We start from the raw sequence: 13,054 nt of genomic DNA on the forward strand, positions 1-13,054 counted from the left end.
AAAAGCGTTGTAATTTTTTTTCCTATTTGTGTTTTCAAATACAGTTCATATAACAAGAACAGTTTTGCTATTTGCACTTTCAGAATACTGCTTTAAATAAAATGGCCGAAGAACTGCTAGTACTGTCCTCCATACAGTGTTTAGGATATCACAGAAAAAGTATTGGGCAGTTGAGCTATATGTATCAGTTTGGTATTTTCTGTGCGTGATATGAGAGGAAAAGAGAGATTAATGCTAACTGGCATAAAATATTTGCCAAGTTTGCAGATGGATGGATAGGTTTTTTGTTATCATATTTTAGTATTTTTTTTATTTTTTATCTAATGCATTGTATCTGTGACAGATTTCTGATTAGACGTGATGGAAAATAATCACCCAATTATCAGGAACTGATATAAAATTATTCAGCTTTTCAATGTAGCTATTTTGAATTTGGATAATGAAAATTTACTATAGGAAGTTTTAGTTTAAAAGACCCATATCAGTTTGTTACATTTTAGAAAACTAATTTAAAAATGTAAAAATCTGTATTTTTTTTGTTTGCATCACATTCAGAAGGCACGTGCTGTGAAGTTTTTGATACATGTAGGTAATCTGTTTTTGAAAAATTAGGAACTAGTTTCTGGGGAAAAAAAAATCCACAGAACCAAAAGGTTGGAAACTGAAATAACTGTTATCTATAAAGCTTATATAACACTACATATAATACATAAGCCATTAGCACATTTATAAATGCATTCACGTTTTCAAATGCTGCTTCAAAAACATGCAGTTAATTCAGATATTCTTCTTGCTTGTCTGAGGAGGTAGTGCTGAATAAAATGAATACAGATTTTTATGTTTTTTTAAATTGTGATTTCATTCTCTTGATTGTGTTAGGAAGGAAACACTGGTATGACATGGAATGATGAACAGTTTTGTTCAGCATCTCATCCTTGAGTCTTGACTAAAAGGAGGTTACCCAAATTGAATGGAACCACTGCTCTGTTTGGCATCAAGAAGGCTATTTGCTTTTCCATTTATTCTTGAATAGTTTGAAAGCTGAATGCAGTTTCTATTGAATATTCAAAACCATTTGCATTTAGTTTTGAACACAGTATTCAGCCATTCTTACGTTTGTAGAACTGCAGTTAACACTTGGGTCTTAGTACTAGATACATTAGGCGAGGGCTGAAATTTTAAGAGTTAATTGCCCTTTGGTGCTCAGTTGCCTGTTTTATGCATAAGGACTGTTGAGCTTCTCCTAAGCAGGAGATGGTTGTAGGCTAAGCTGTGGAAGTTCAGCGATGAGGTTTCCTTCTAAGTTGTTACTTGAGCGCTCTTAGGCATGTTTTTATTTTAGAGTGCCAGTGTCTGTGATGCAAGGCTATTATTCGTTCCATGTTACCTTATTTTCTGTACAATCCATAACAATGCAGCAAAATAATCTTCTGCACAGTTATAGTATCTTAGATGGAGTGTAGCTTTATATAGTGTTAGGTCTGAATCAATTTTTCTTTAACTGTGTTGTTGTTGTAGGAATTTGCTCGCACTGATACATCGAATGATAGAGTTTGTGGTACGGGAAGGGCCTATGTTTGAAGCCATGATCATGAACCGAGAAATCAACAACCCAATGTTCAGGTGCTTATTACATTGCTTTGATTTGAAATTGTTAACTATTTTTGCTGTAGCTAGTTGTTTTGCATTTCTGAACTGCTAATAGGAGTTGGTTTTACCATGTCTACTTTTGTGTGCAGTTGTTAAATTTTAAAAAACTGTACTTCTCAAACTAATGCTTATGCTGTTATTTTATGAAGCATATAGATTTAATTCTAATGTGTAAAAAATATTCTGTATATACGATATGAATTATTTGCATGAATATTAAAAAATTAATTTCAATTTATCTGAGAAATTCAGCATCGTCTGTGGAAGCAGTAGAATACATTTAAAAAAAGAAGCAAACTAAATAAAATAAAATCTCTTCAAAAGCAAACAAAATAACTCATTGGAAACTAATCTTCCCAGAGCCTGATTTCTAGAGCCTAATTTCTAACCTGTAGCAAGAATTGGAAATCAAACAATTTCCTTTGATGTCAGTACAGATAGGATTAAACTTGAGTTGGCATAGCGAAGTTGTGAGAACTTCCTGCTGTTTTTAATGAAATTTAAGATATTTTTCTAAAATTCTTCTGAAATGCAATCAGAAAAATTTAATTCATGGAAATACTAAAAGACCTATTAAAAATGTTTTATTTGTGGTAAGGTTGAAGTGTTTGTTTCAAATTAATGTACAAATGGAGGAAAATACACAGGCCAAAGTAAAATATCTGGCCATTTAAAAATACTGTGGATTTTTGCCTGATCTTGTCAGAGTGTTCTGACAACTTACAGGAGGAAAACTTCAAGTCATTTAGTATGCAGTCTGAGCAGCCTGACTGTATGGCTGTGAGTTCCTCAGCTTGTGGCAAGGCTGCCGTAGCTCCAACAGTGATTGTGCAGTGGAGTGGGATTGTGAACAGGGGTTGGATATATTTGTGATGGTTTCCTTCAAATTATCTTCAGGTAATTAACCTCCAGTGTGTTTTGTGTCTCTCTTCTCTGGTTTTAGGTTTCTGTTTGAAAACCAGACTCCAGCCCATGTGTATTATAGATGGAAGCTTTATTCAATTCTTCAGGTAGGTAAAGTTTTTAGTGTCAGTTTGTAACCTTAAGAATTATGAAGTAAATTTAAACAAACAAAACAAAGCCAAATCAAAAACTTGTTCTTTACAGGGAGATGCTCCAACCAAGTGGAGGACAGAAGATTTCCGTATGTTCAAAAATGGATCGTTTTGGAGGCCACCACCACTAAATCCTTATTTACACGGGATGTCAGAAGAGCAAGAAACAGAGGCATTTGTGGAGGAACCGAACAAGAAGGGTGCACTTAAGGAGGAGTATGAACTCTTGTTCACTGTTTTTTATATTAGTGCCTTTTTGATGATACTTAGTGCTTAGTACATTTGGGTTTTGTTAGGTTTGTCTTAAGTGAGCCATGAGTTCTTTTAGTGGAGTGGATGTTAAGCTTTTATATGAAGGGGATGGGTAGTATGAGAAGAGTTCTTCCATGTTTTCTGTTCCTATCTCTTAATGAAGTTATAGAACACTGATCTCAGCATTCTAGGAACTGAATGAACTAAACAGTTATTGTAATCTTACATTTATTGATGTTGTTATTCTGAAATTAAAATAGAGAGCAGTTACTAATAAGCAGAAAGGGAGAGACTGTCAGAGTTCTTTGTGGTGAATCTTAAGTGTGATGGGAACGGCTGTAGTACTGGAAATACTTACATGACTTCTTAAATTTCGCTGTCGTTGATCCAAGTGTATCCATAGCCTCGTTTTGTCCTTTGTTCTCATTTTGTCCTTTTATCATAATTATGATACAAGCTGTGGTTCTGAAGTCTTAAGAACAGCTTGTATCATAATACACATTATTACATATGTATTACATATTATGTAATTCACATTCCCTTTTCGAAAGGTTAAAAAGATGTTCTTTTAAAAGTTATTTCTTTGTATTGTATTGAAGAATTGCTTTCCGCTAGCTTTCTGTATCTGATGATTCTAATTCCACGTTAGAAAGTGCTTATGTGGCTTCCATTTATTTGTTTTTCATTCGGACTTAAACAATGTTTGAATTGATTATTACATGTTTGGATATATTGATATTCTGCATTAGCTGTTTGTCAGCTGTTTTTCTTCATTTCTATTCATAGTCAATACTTGAATAGCGAATTTTTTGCGTATTATTTATGTGATGAACATGGGCTTATTGATGCATGTTATGAGTCATTGAAAAAAAGCTCAGACGTAGAATTGAAAAATATTTCGAATTTCTTTAGTCCTGAAGACAGCAGAATCAAAGACATTAGGAAATAGAAATTCCCCAAACACTGCTAATTTTATATTGAAAGTATTATAATCCTCCTATTTCAGACAGAGAGACAAGCTAGAGGAAATTTTGCGTGGATTAACGCCTCGAAAAAATGATATTGGCGATGCTATGGTTTTCTGTCTAAATAATGCAGAAGCTGCTGAAGAAATTGTAGACTGCATTACAGAGTCGCTGTCCATTCTGAAGACTCCTCTTCCCAAGAAGGTGTGGAGATTTTCTGTAATCATACTTAATCATACTTATGTTTTTTTGGGGAAGAGCTCAATTAACAAAAAGTGTGTGTGTGTAATTTTCAAGCACTATTTTGTAAGTTTAGTGTTATGACTTCATATTAAGACCAGGCCTTGAATTCAAGTATGGTATGTTGTATTTTTGTAACACACTATATTCCTTGCTGAAAGTGCTTATGAATAATGTTTTGCCTTGCTCTAAAATTGAAAACTGCAGAACAATCCATTGAAAAATAAGAAATAGTAACTGGAATGCTGCAATTTGTATTTTGTAATATTAGTTAAGAAATATACTTATTGTTACAATGTGGCTGTATTAGCCCCCTGTATTAGCGTAACAGGGGGCTAATAGCATCTTAGTATGTCTATTACAACATGTCTGCATTATATTTAGTTCTAATTTCATACTTGTAGATGGTTGAAGCCATCTTGTATCATATCTGAAAAATGCATATATTTTCAGGATAATTAAGCTCTAATGTTATCTTAATTTGAGCATTCTTTTTTGTAGATAGCAAGATTATATCTGGTGTCAGATGTGTTGTACAACTCTTCCGCTAAAGTTGCCAATGCTTCCTACTATAGAAAATTGTAAGTACAATATTTTAGATGATTGCTGATTAAGAAGGAGTGTCCTTAAGTTCAGTTTTGTGCATCTCTGGATAAATGTGGTCGTAGAGGAATTCACAAGTGTCTCTGAAGATATCCTTGCAACACTGGTAGTTCTTACATCTTTTTACCTGAAACCTGTGTAAGGTGCAGCACATTAATGCAGAGGATGTTTTGTAAAACAAACGAAAGAACCTGAAAGGCCTTGTATGTGCTCAATGCAAGCAGTGGCTTGCTTGGAACCTTGTAGAGAGATGAGGATATGTGCATATTTTTCTATAAAGAGGCTGTACATAATATTGCAGGTATGGTATAGTAAGGCATCTTTGCAAAAGAATGAGTTTTTGAAATAGAGTTTATAATTTAAGAAGTAATTTTTTAATTTGTATTTTTTCTTTACCACTTCTTCCCACCAAGTTTTTAGACCTTACAAGGGGTTTATGCACTTTGTTTTGAGGTGCTGAGCAGAATTTACCAAAATGTACAAGGGAAAGAACCTTTGCTCTATACAGATAAATGATTGTGTTTATTGCCTGGAGTATCACTAATGTTATTGTAGCATGATAGGGAATATTCAACATGTTGTGAAAGTGTAGTGATTGCAAATCGCGTTTCTTGTCTTTGCTTTGCTAGTTTATTTTTTGCATGTTAAGGGAAACTCAAAGGGAAGCAAAGCAGCTGTTACTCATTGCTTTCATTGAGGGCCTTTCATTGAGAGAAGAGAAACAACTGAGAATTTTTAAAAATGATTTTTGAGAATTCTTTGATTCTGTGTAGGATTGTAAAACATCTTTTATCCTCATTCAGTTTTTCAGGATATATAAAAAGACTGCAGCAGATGGGAAGATCTCCCTTCATAGCTCTGTTGTTGTCAGAGCTGATTTAATATGTAGTAACTATATTTACCTTGTAATTCAGTTTAAACCAAATATAGGGATTGGAATCTTGTGCTTTTGAATCCTGTGTCGCAGGTACTTTCAAGACTTATGTATGTCTGGAAAAGATATATTACAAAGTTTAACTAAAGAAATGTATATGTTTAATTCTAGTTTTGAAACAAAATTATGTCAGATATTCTCTGATCTCAATGCTACTTACCGTACAATACAAGGCCATTTACAGTCTGAAAATTTCAAGGTATGTATTTAATTGTTATTTATATGACATAGAAGTCAAATACACAGATGTTCCTGCACAAGCCATTGAATACTAGGATGGGTGGTTTAAACTTCAAGCTTCATAATTAAGCTTTACTGAAAGAAAAATGTTTCCTTTCTTGCAGAAATAGCCTTGAAATTAACTTTGGTCTTTTTGAAATTATTGGAGGAGCAGCAGCTTTTCTATTTCATGCTTGTTGCCTTCTCTTCTGAAGAGAAATATAAATGAAATGTTAGGAAGACAGCTAGTGTGTGAGAGACTATATACCTAGTGGTACATTTAGTAGTGGAGTATAGAGTATATCTAGTACTCAGGTAGTGCCAGCAAGATTTCTTAGATTCTTAGTTACTTTAGGACCACCCATATTTCACTTTCAAAAATAAATTTTTTGCTGCTTTGTTTGAAAGAAACTTCTGGACTTAGAAGCATAAATTAGTTTTTAAAATATTTTAGATAATAATCCTATTTTTTTGAGGTGTGATAAGCGATCTGACCACATGTAATTGAGAATGATTTTTTCAGGTAGTGTTCAACTTCTCCATTCCATATGCTTAGCCCTACTCTTCCTTCTATTTCTTCTACTGTTTTAGTGATGCAGTTTTTTTTCTTTTTTGGTTATTTTTTTTAAATTTGAAGCTTAAATATGAAGTTTACAGTGTAGCTGGTTTTTCTATGTTAAGGTTTAAATCTTTGTTCTTCTACCTTCATTCCCAGTTGCTCTAGATTGATAATCAGTTATCTGTGGTTTTAAAACCGTTGTATACTTCTCATTTAAGTGAGATTTAGAGGAAAAAAAAATATCCTAATTTATTTATATATTTTTTTTGTTACTTGCTTTGCCAGTATCGTATCACTATTGTATGTTCCAGTAGGGAACTTGTTAGGACTATCTCTATCATGGTAGCTTTCTGTGGTGTATTTTCAGTCACTTACAATTTCTTAATACAAACTTATTAGCTTTTTTGTTCCTATTGCTTCTAGCAACGGGTAATGACATGCTTCCGAGCATGGGAAGACTGGGCAATTTATCCAGAACCGTTTTTGATCAAACTACAGAACATTTTCCTGGGGCTTGTAAATATCATGGAAGACAAAGAAACAGAGGTAAGTGTCCTTAGTAGTGATGCAAGCAGACGATGAGAGAATGTCTAAGTATAGAATAAAACAAGGGGTAAATAAAGCTGTTATTTGTAAAAATAATTTATGGATTTTGATTAATCTTTGTGATATGAACATGCTTATGTAGCACCACAATGTTTTTTTTTAATGTCAAATCCTTTGTCTTAAAGACAGGTGTAACATATACTCAGATGTAAACACATTAAACAATATTTGCAGTTTGAAGATAATATACTGCACCAGATTGCTTTCTGCAACCGTTTCAGAGCAAAGACTAGTGCAGAGTGATGTACATTTTCTGTGTGTTGGCAATACTCTGCAGTGTTTATGAATTCAGAGTTTGATTTTCAACTGTTAGTTTTAGTTTTTGAGAATTCTGATTAATGTGGTGTAGGAAAACTGTTATATCGTGGCTCGAACTGGTGATTGAGCACCTGGTGAAGGGGTGAGGCTGGTCCAGGAAACACAGGTGAATTATTTGCTCCTGTGCTCCCTGCATGACCAGAAGGGGTGAAGCCAGGGTGGAGCCACCCTGGACTCATGTAAAGGCCAGCCACTGAAGGGAGAGCATTTCTTGGGCCTAAGCTGCTTTTGAGAAGGAGTGCTGCATAGCCAGAGAGCCCCTTCACTAGATGGGTGAGTTTCGTTCTTCCCTCTGTGTATAAATATTGGCCTATTTGTGAATACTTTGCCTGGTATTGCCTAGAATCTGTCAGAAACACGTTTGCTTCTTTGTAAGCGGAATGCTTGGGAGCTGGTTAAATGAGCCATCAGTTTTCTTTCTGCACGAGTTTCATGGTTAGTATAAAAGAGCCATTTCATATTCCTTAATTTGGAAGGAAAGACTTGCAATAGATGATCTGCACTGGTGGTATTCTGCATTGGTCTTTGTGTTGTATTAGAGCAAAAAGTTGCTGACTTTTTAGTTATGTTACAGCATGTATCTGTTTTCTTTTTATTTCCCTGCCCCTGGATAGTGGTTATTTTAAACAGGCTCTATAGTGAGTTCTATTGGCTGCCTAAAATAGTGATGCGTCAACTGTTCTTCAGTTTTTGAAGCTCAATGCTTAAAAATTCTAGAGTACCATTAACAGTGAATGAATGTGTACTTATTTGTTTAAAGTTTGGTTTCCGCTGTCTTGATTCTCTTCAAATAATATTTACTTATTCTTGCTAAATAGTTAATTTCTGACAGCGGTTCAAATGACTGGTTCTTAGGGGATCTTTCATATGTAGTAAGTGTAGTCTGTCTAAATAATTGGCACATTTTGAGTTAACCCTCAGTTTAATGTTTTTATTTGGATCAGAAGATTCTTCAGAATGATATTACAAAGTTTCCAGTACATTTTGGACAAATTCCAGGTTCTTGCTTATCATTTTGTATATGACATTGATCATAATTTTACTCTGCAATAAGCAAATGTAGTCAGTAGCAAAAAATTATCTTAAATTTGAGGGTTTTTTGAGGGTATTCCAAGTCTTTTAAGGTTATTCTCTTAAAAAGGAATGAATAAGTGATTGGAGAAATAAAGAAAAACAACTTAAATTCATTCTTCGATTTATTCAATCTTTATCTAGATTTATTTGATGTTATCTTCTTTCAGGAAGTACCAGATGATCTTGATGGTGCTCCCATTGAGGAAGAGCTTGATGGTGCTCCATTAGAAGATGTGGATGGAATTCCTATTGATGCTGCTCCTATTGATGATCTGGATGGAGTTCCCATTAAATCATTGGATGATGATCTTGATGGAGTACCTTGTACGAAATATTTCAACTTCACTTGCAATTTAAACCTTCAGTTTTTGATTATAGATGTTGATAATCTTTGTGGCCACCTCTAGACCCCTCCAACAAACTGGTCTCATGTAGTTTAGTAACTGCTTAATTTCAATTAATCATAGGAGGAATTAGTTTATTTTAGATTGTAATTTTTTGAGATACATGATACATAGATGCATCTCAGCTTCCAAATACTTATTTCTTTTCTTTGCAATTGATAAAGTGATATAATAAACTTCAGTATTAGCATCACACTGTTAAGTAAGAATTTTTAAGTTAGAATTTTTGTAGAGCTTTGGAAATGATTTTTCTGGGTCTTTCTCCAACAGTGGATACGGCTGAAGACTCAAAAAAGAATGAGCCTATATTTAAAGTTGCTCCTTCAAAGTGGGAAGCAGTGGATGAATCAGAATTGGAAGCTCAAGGTTAGTTTTCAAAGTATCTGTTAGAAGGCTGTTTTCCTAAGTAAGCTGGCAGTTTAAATTCACTTACTGATTTAATGATTGTTTTCAGCCTCTCTGTTTGAAAATGCTAATATGATTTCTGTAATAATGTAGCAGTTTTCAGTTCTGATTTTTTTTTCTTGGTAGTCTTCTGTGAAGGAGTTGGTTTATTTTTGTTTTTATTTACGTACTTTGGTAGCCTGCCAGCCTTTAAAACTAATTTCTGATTCATTACGAGTAAGTATTAGAAAAATCAGAGTATTATGGCAGTCTTTTTCCAAACATGTTTGTGACGGTTAGGATTTTATAAGCTAACAAATACTTCACTGCTTCTGAAAGGTTTACTGACACAACAGGTGACATAAGTGGATATCTGTAAGCAATATATATTCTGATAACTTGTAATTTGTAGTATTTGTGAATTAAAAAGTCTTTATTAAGTGTTAGATGCTGTAAGGTTTTACCATAATGTGATTTTTATCATACTTACAAATAAGAATTTTCAGATGAAGTGATAACTCTTCCTGTTGTTGAAATTATCTTATTGTGTTTTCTAGCTGTTACCACTTCTAAATGGGAGCTTTTTGATCAACATGAAGAATCTGAGGAGGAAGAAATACCAAAGTAAATATTTGGATTTTTTTCTTCTAATCTTTGTCTAGCATTTCCCTTTATTAAGAAGTATTTCTACTGAAAGCTATGGTGCAAAGGAAGTTATAGAAACATTTTAAACGTGTATCTGCATTGGCATTTTAACTTGTTAGCATGTTACTTTTTCAAGTTGCTTTTGCTTAAAATCTTAAAAATTGAGGGCACTTGAATACGTTTTTTCAGTATGAAAAATGGTTTTCTACCTTTGAGATTGAATGTTTTGATAATCCATTTAGGTTAGATATTTATTACAAGAGCAGAACAAAAGAAATGTTCAAAGTAGGAATATAAGAAAATAGAAAGTCAAAATTCTATTGCAGCATGCTTTTGGCCCCTGTAAACATGTTAAAATACACTTTTTGGTAGAGTTGTCAACCGTTATCTTTAAAATGATAATGATTTGTTAACTTATTTAATGTCAAATAGTTAGAACTGGGGTAGTATTTACAGTTTGGTAATCGTGAATGTCAAATTTATTTGAAGGGGTCTAAAACTCTCTGCCTTCTCTCTGTACACAAAAGAATGAATAATAGTCTGATGTGTATGTTTAGATGCGAGTAGACTTCCTACCATCTGTTGTTTTTCAGCAGACTTCTATTTTATTCTTCAGGCAAACTGAGAGCATCTGTTAGTAGTGCTTTAAACATTTTACTGCCTTATATGTTGTGCTGAAGCACTCTAGCGGCCAATCTGGGAATATCATTTTAAATATTTGCCATGATTGTGGCTTGCTTTCAAAAATAAAGGGTGTAGGTAGTTTTGTTCTTTAATAGCACTAATTATATCTTCAAGGCATGATTACAGTACTTACAGATTCAATTGAAGTAATAACTTGTAACTCAGTTCTGTCTGGGTTTGCTGACTGTGAATTTCAAGAATTCTTGTTTTGTTTATATGAAAAATATAAATTATCTGAGGAATGAAAGCTAGTGATGTAATTAAATGAAAATATAAAGGTATCTGCCTCACAGACTGAGACGTTTTTGTAACTGCAGTTTGTTACATTTAGCAGATTTCTAAACTAGTAACTAAATGCAAACTAAGTAGTAGAGATGGTAAATTTTATGACAGATTGTCTTTGGTATGTACAAACCAGTTTAATTCTTCGTTTTCTATAAAGTCAAGAAGAGGAAAGCGAAGATGAGGAAGACACTCAGAGTTCAAAGTCAGAAGAGCAACACATGTATTCTAATCCTATTAAAGAAGAGATGCCTGAGTCCAAGTCATCAGTCAAATATTCAGAAATGAGTGAAGAGAAGCGTGCCAAACTCCGGGAGATTGAGGTCAGTGTGTGGTATTTTGTGCCAGCCTTCTGTATCTTTTCAATTCCCCCTGTCCATAAATTCTCTACTTACTGTTGGAAATTATTTTGAAATAATATTTAAATATATTGAAATATCATGGTTGTGATATATGCTTTTTTTTTTAGTCTGGTGTATTTTTTTTATAATGGTTGGTTTAGTATTGCCATGCTTTTATGTTGACTTAAGATAACACAGGAAAAAATTAGTAGTTAAGTCTCATACATTGCCATGCAAATCAGGTTTAAAATACATGCTAATTTCCAGCCTTTATTTGGTATTGAAACCTGTAATACGTTGATACTGCTGTTTTTTGTACCTTCTATTCAGTGATTTAAAATGGTACTAACAGGCTGCTAAGCTGCTGTTGCAGTTACAGTGTCTCCAAGTGACAGATTATAATTCTGAAGGTGGCATTGAACTGCCTACCTGTTTGTGCTACAGTGTACTGCTTAGCAAATGAGACGTTAGCAAACTCCCTTTAAGTTTCTTATAGGGTTTGCAAGAGTTAAGGTTATAAAATATCACGCCCTTTGTTTATCACAAACATGCTTCCATTTAAAAACTCATTTGATCAAAATTAATGGATGGTAACTAAGAACTTATGTGCCTCTTGCACATCACAGCAATGTGAAAACTCATAGCATGTAGCCATGTGAAGTAAGTTGTGAATTATTTGAGAAAAGACAACTGGAAGTTGAACCTCTCTTAACTCAAGGTGGCAGTAGTTTTGTAGAAAATCCATGTTAGGCAAATCAAAGTACAAGCAAAACAAGTTTTCATTTTACTGTAATTATTGTAGCAAGTATGGGAACGGCTCATTCCAAGTGAGGGTATCTTCTTGTAAATGTTAACCTTCATGAACATAGATTAATATTTTTACTTTAGCAATTGTTGGGGCAGATAATGAAGTGATTTACTTCAACAGTTAGCAATTTTATACTAAAGTGTTCATAAGTGCATCCTCTGCCTGTAACAAACTTGGCAGTAAACATTTGAGTTGTTTGAATTTCTTGCCTTCTGTATTACCACAAATCACCAGAAGAAGAAGAATGTAATTTTTTTCATTTCTGAAACACTTCAGGCACTATACTGATGTACGTAAATTCTCAAATTTCTATGTAAATCTATCACTGACAGATATGTACTTCCTGCATTACTTTAAATTGTTCACGCTGAAAGTTTTCTGGTATGTACTCAATTCCTGCCAAAGAACACATCCATTACTGAATTCAAGGACAAGAATTATATTAAAAAATAAAAAATAAAAAGTCCCCCAAACAAACCACAATTGCTGACTTGAACAGTTATGCCATCTAATATACTGTCAAAAATGTCATCTAATATCTCTGAAGTCTAATTCTCTAGAAGTTTACATGATAATTACTGTGGAAGCCGAAACTATTTTTTTATGCATATTTTTGACATTTTTGCTATACAAATAACTATTTGTCTTGGCACAGTTATTTACATTTGTTGGCTGGAGGGGAAGGCAGAGTAACAAAGAAGCTTAAGGAACCATGGTCCTGTCAGCACAGGCTAGATATAGCTGAGATTTCAGGTTATTAACCCTTTGCCTGCATCTGTCCTTGTAAAAATAGGCTCCAAGAATTGTTTCAAGTTAAGCCTGCATCCTCTCATTGTTTAGATGTCTGCCAGAAATGTCTGGTACACTTAGCCAGTGCAAATCTCCTTAGTTTCAGAAGCTGAAATCACTTGGATACCAGTTTTCAAGCCTTCAGAACAGCAACTGCTTATGTAGTGACTTTTTTTTGGGATACTGTAGATAGTGACTTTCTGTGGTAACGTGCTCTTAACCTTGCAGTGCAGGAGTGCACA

General features: G+C 33.8%; 1 protein-coding gene across 7 annotated transcripts in view; it reads left to right on the forward strand.

Moving 5' to 3' along the window:
• Nucleotides 1-13,054, forward strand: part of U2SURP (U2 snRNP associated SURP domain containing) — a 46,243-nt gene that overhangs the window by 18,532 nt on the left and 14,657 nt on the right. For all 7 annotated transcript variants that reach the window (XM_090147344.1, XM_090147345.1, XM_031596284.2 and 4 more), the window contains 11 exons: nt 1,519-1,623; nt 2,594-2,660; nt 2,758-2,921; nt 3,964-4,126; nt 4,664-4,743; nt 5,811-5,898; nt 6,901-7,023; nt 8,643-8,799; nt 9,150-9,245; nt 9,821-9,887; nt 11,035-11,197. In XM_090147344.1, coding sequence (XP_090003470.1) covers nt 1,519-1,623; nt 2,594-2,660; nt 2,758-2,921; nt 3,964-4,126; nt 4,664-4,743; nt 5,811-5,898; nt 6,901-7,023; nt 8,643-8,799; nt 9,150-9,245; nt 9,821-9,887; nt 11,035-11,197 — 1,273 coding nt within the window. The remainder of the gene's footprint in view (nt 1-1,518; nt 1,624-2,593; nt 2,661-2,757; nt 2,922-3,963; nt 4,127-4,663; nt 4,744-5,810; nt 5,899-6,900; nt 7,024-8,642; nt 8,800-9,149; nt 9,246-9,820; nt 9,888-11,034; nt 11,198-13,054) is intronic.

This window comes from Phasianus colchicus, chromosome 10 (genome assembly GCF_987193195.1).
Source record: "Phasianus colchicus chromosome 10, bPhaCol1.hap1.1, whole genome shotgun sequence".
NCBI lineage: Eukaryota > Metazoa > Chordata > Aves > Galliformes > Phasianidae > Phasianus > Phasianus colchicus.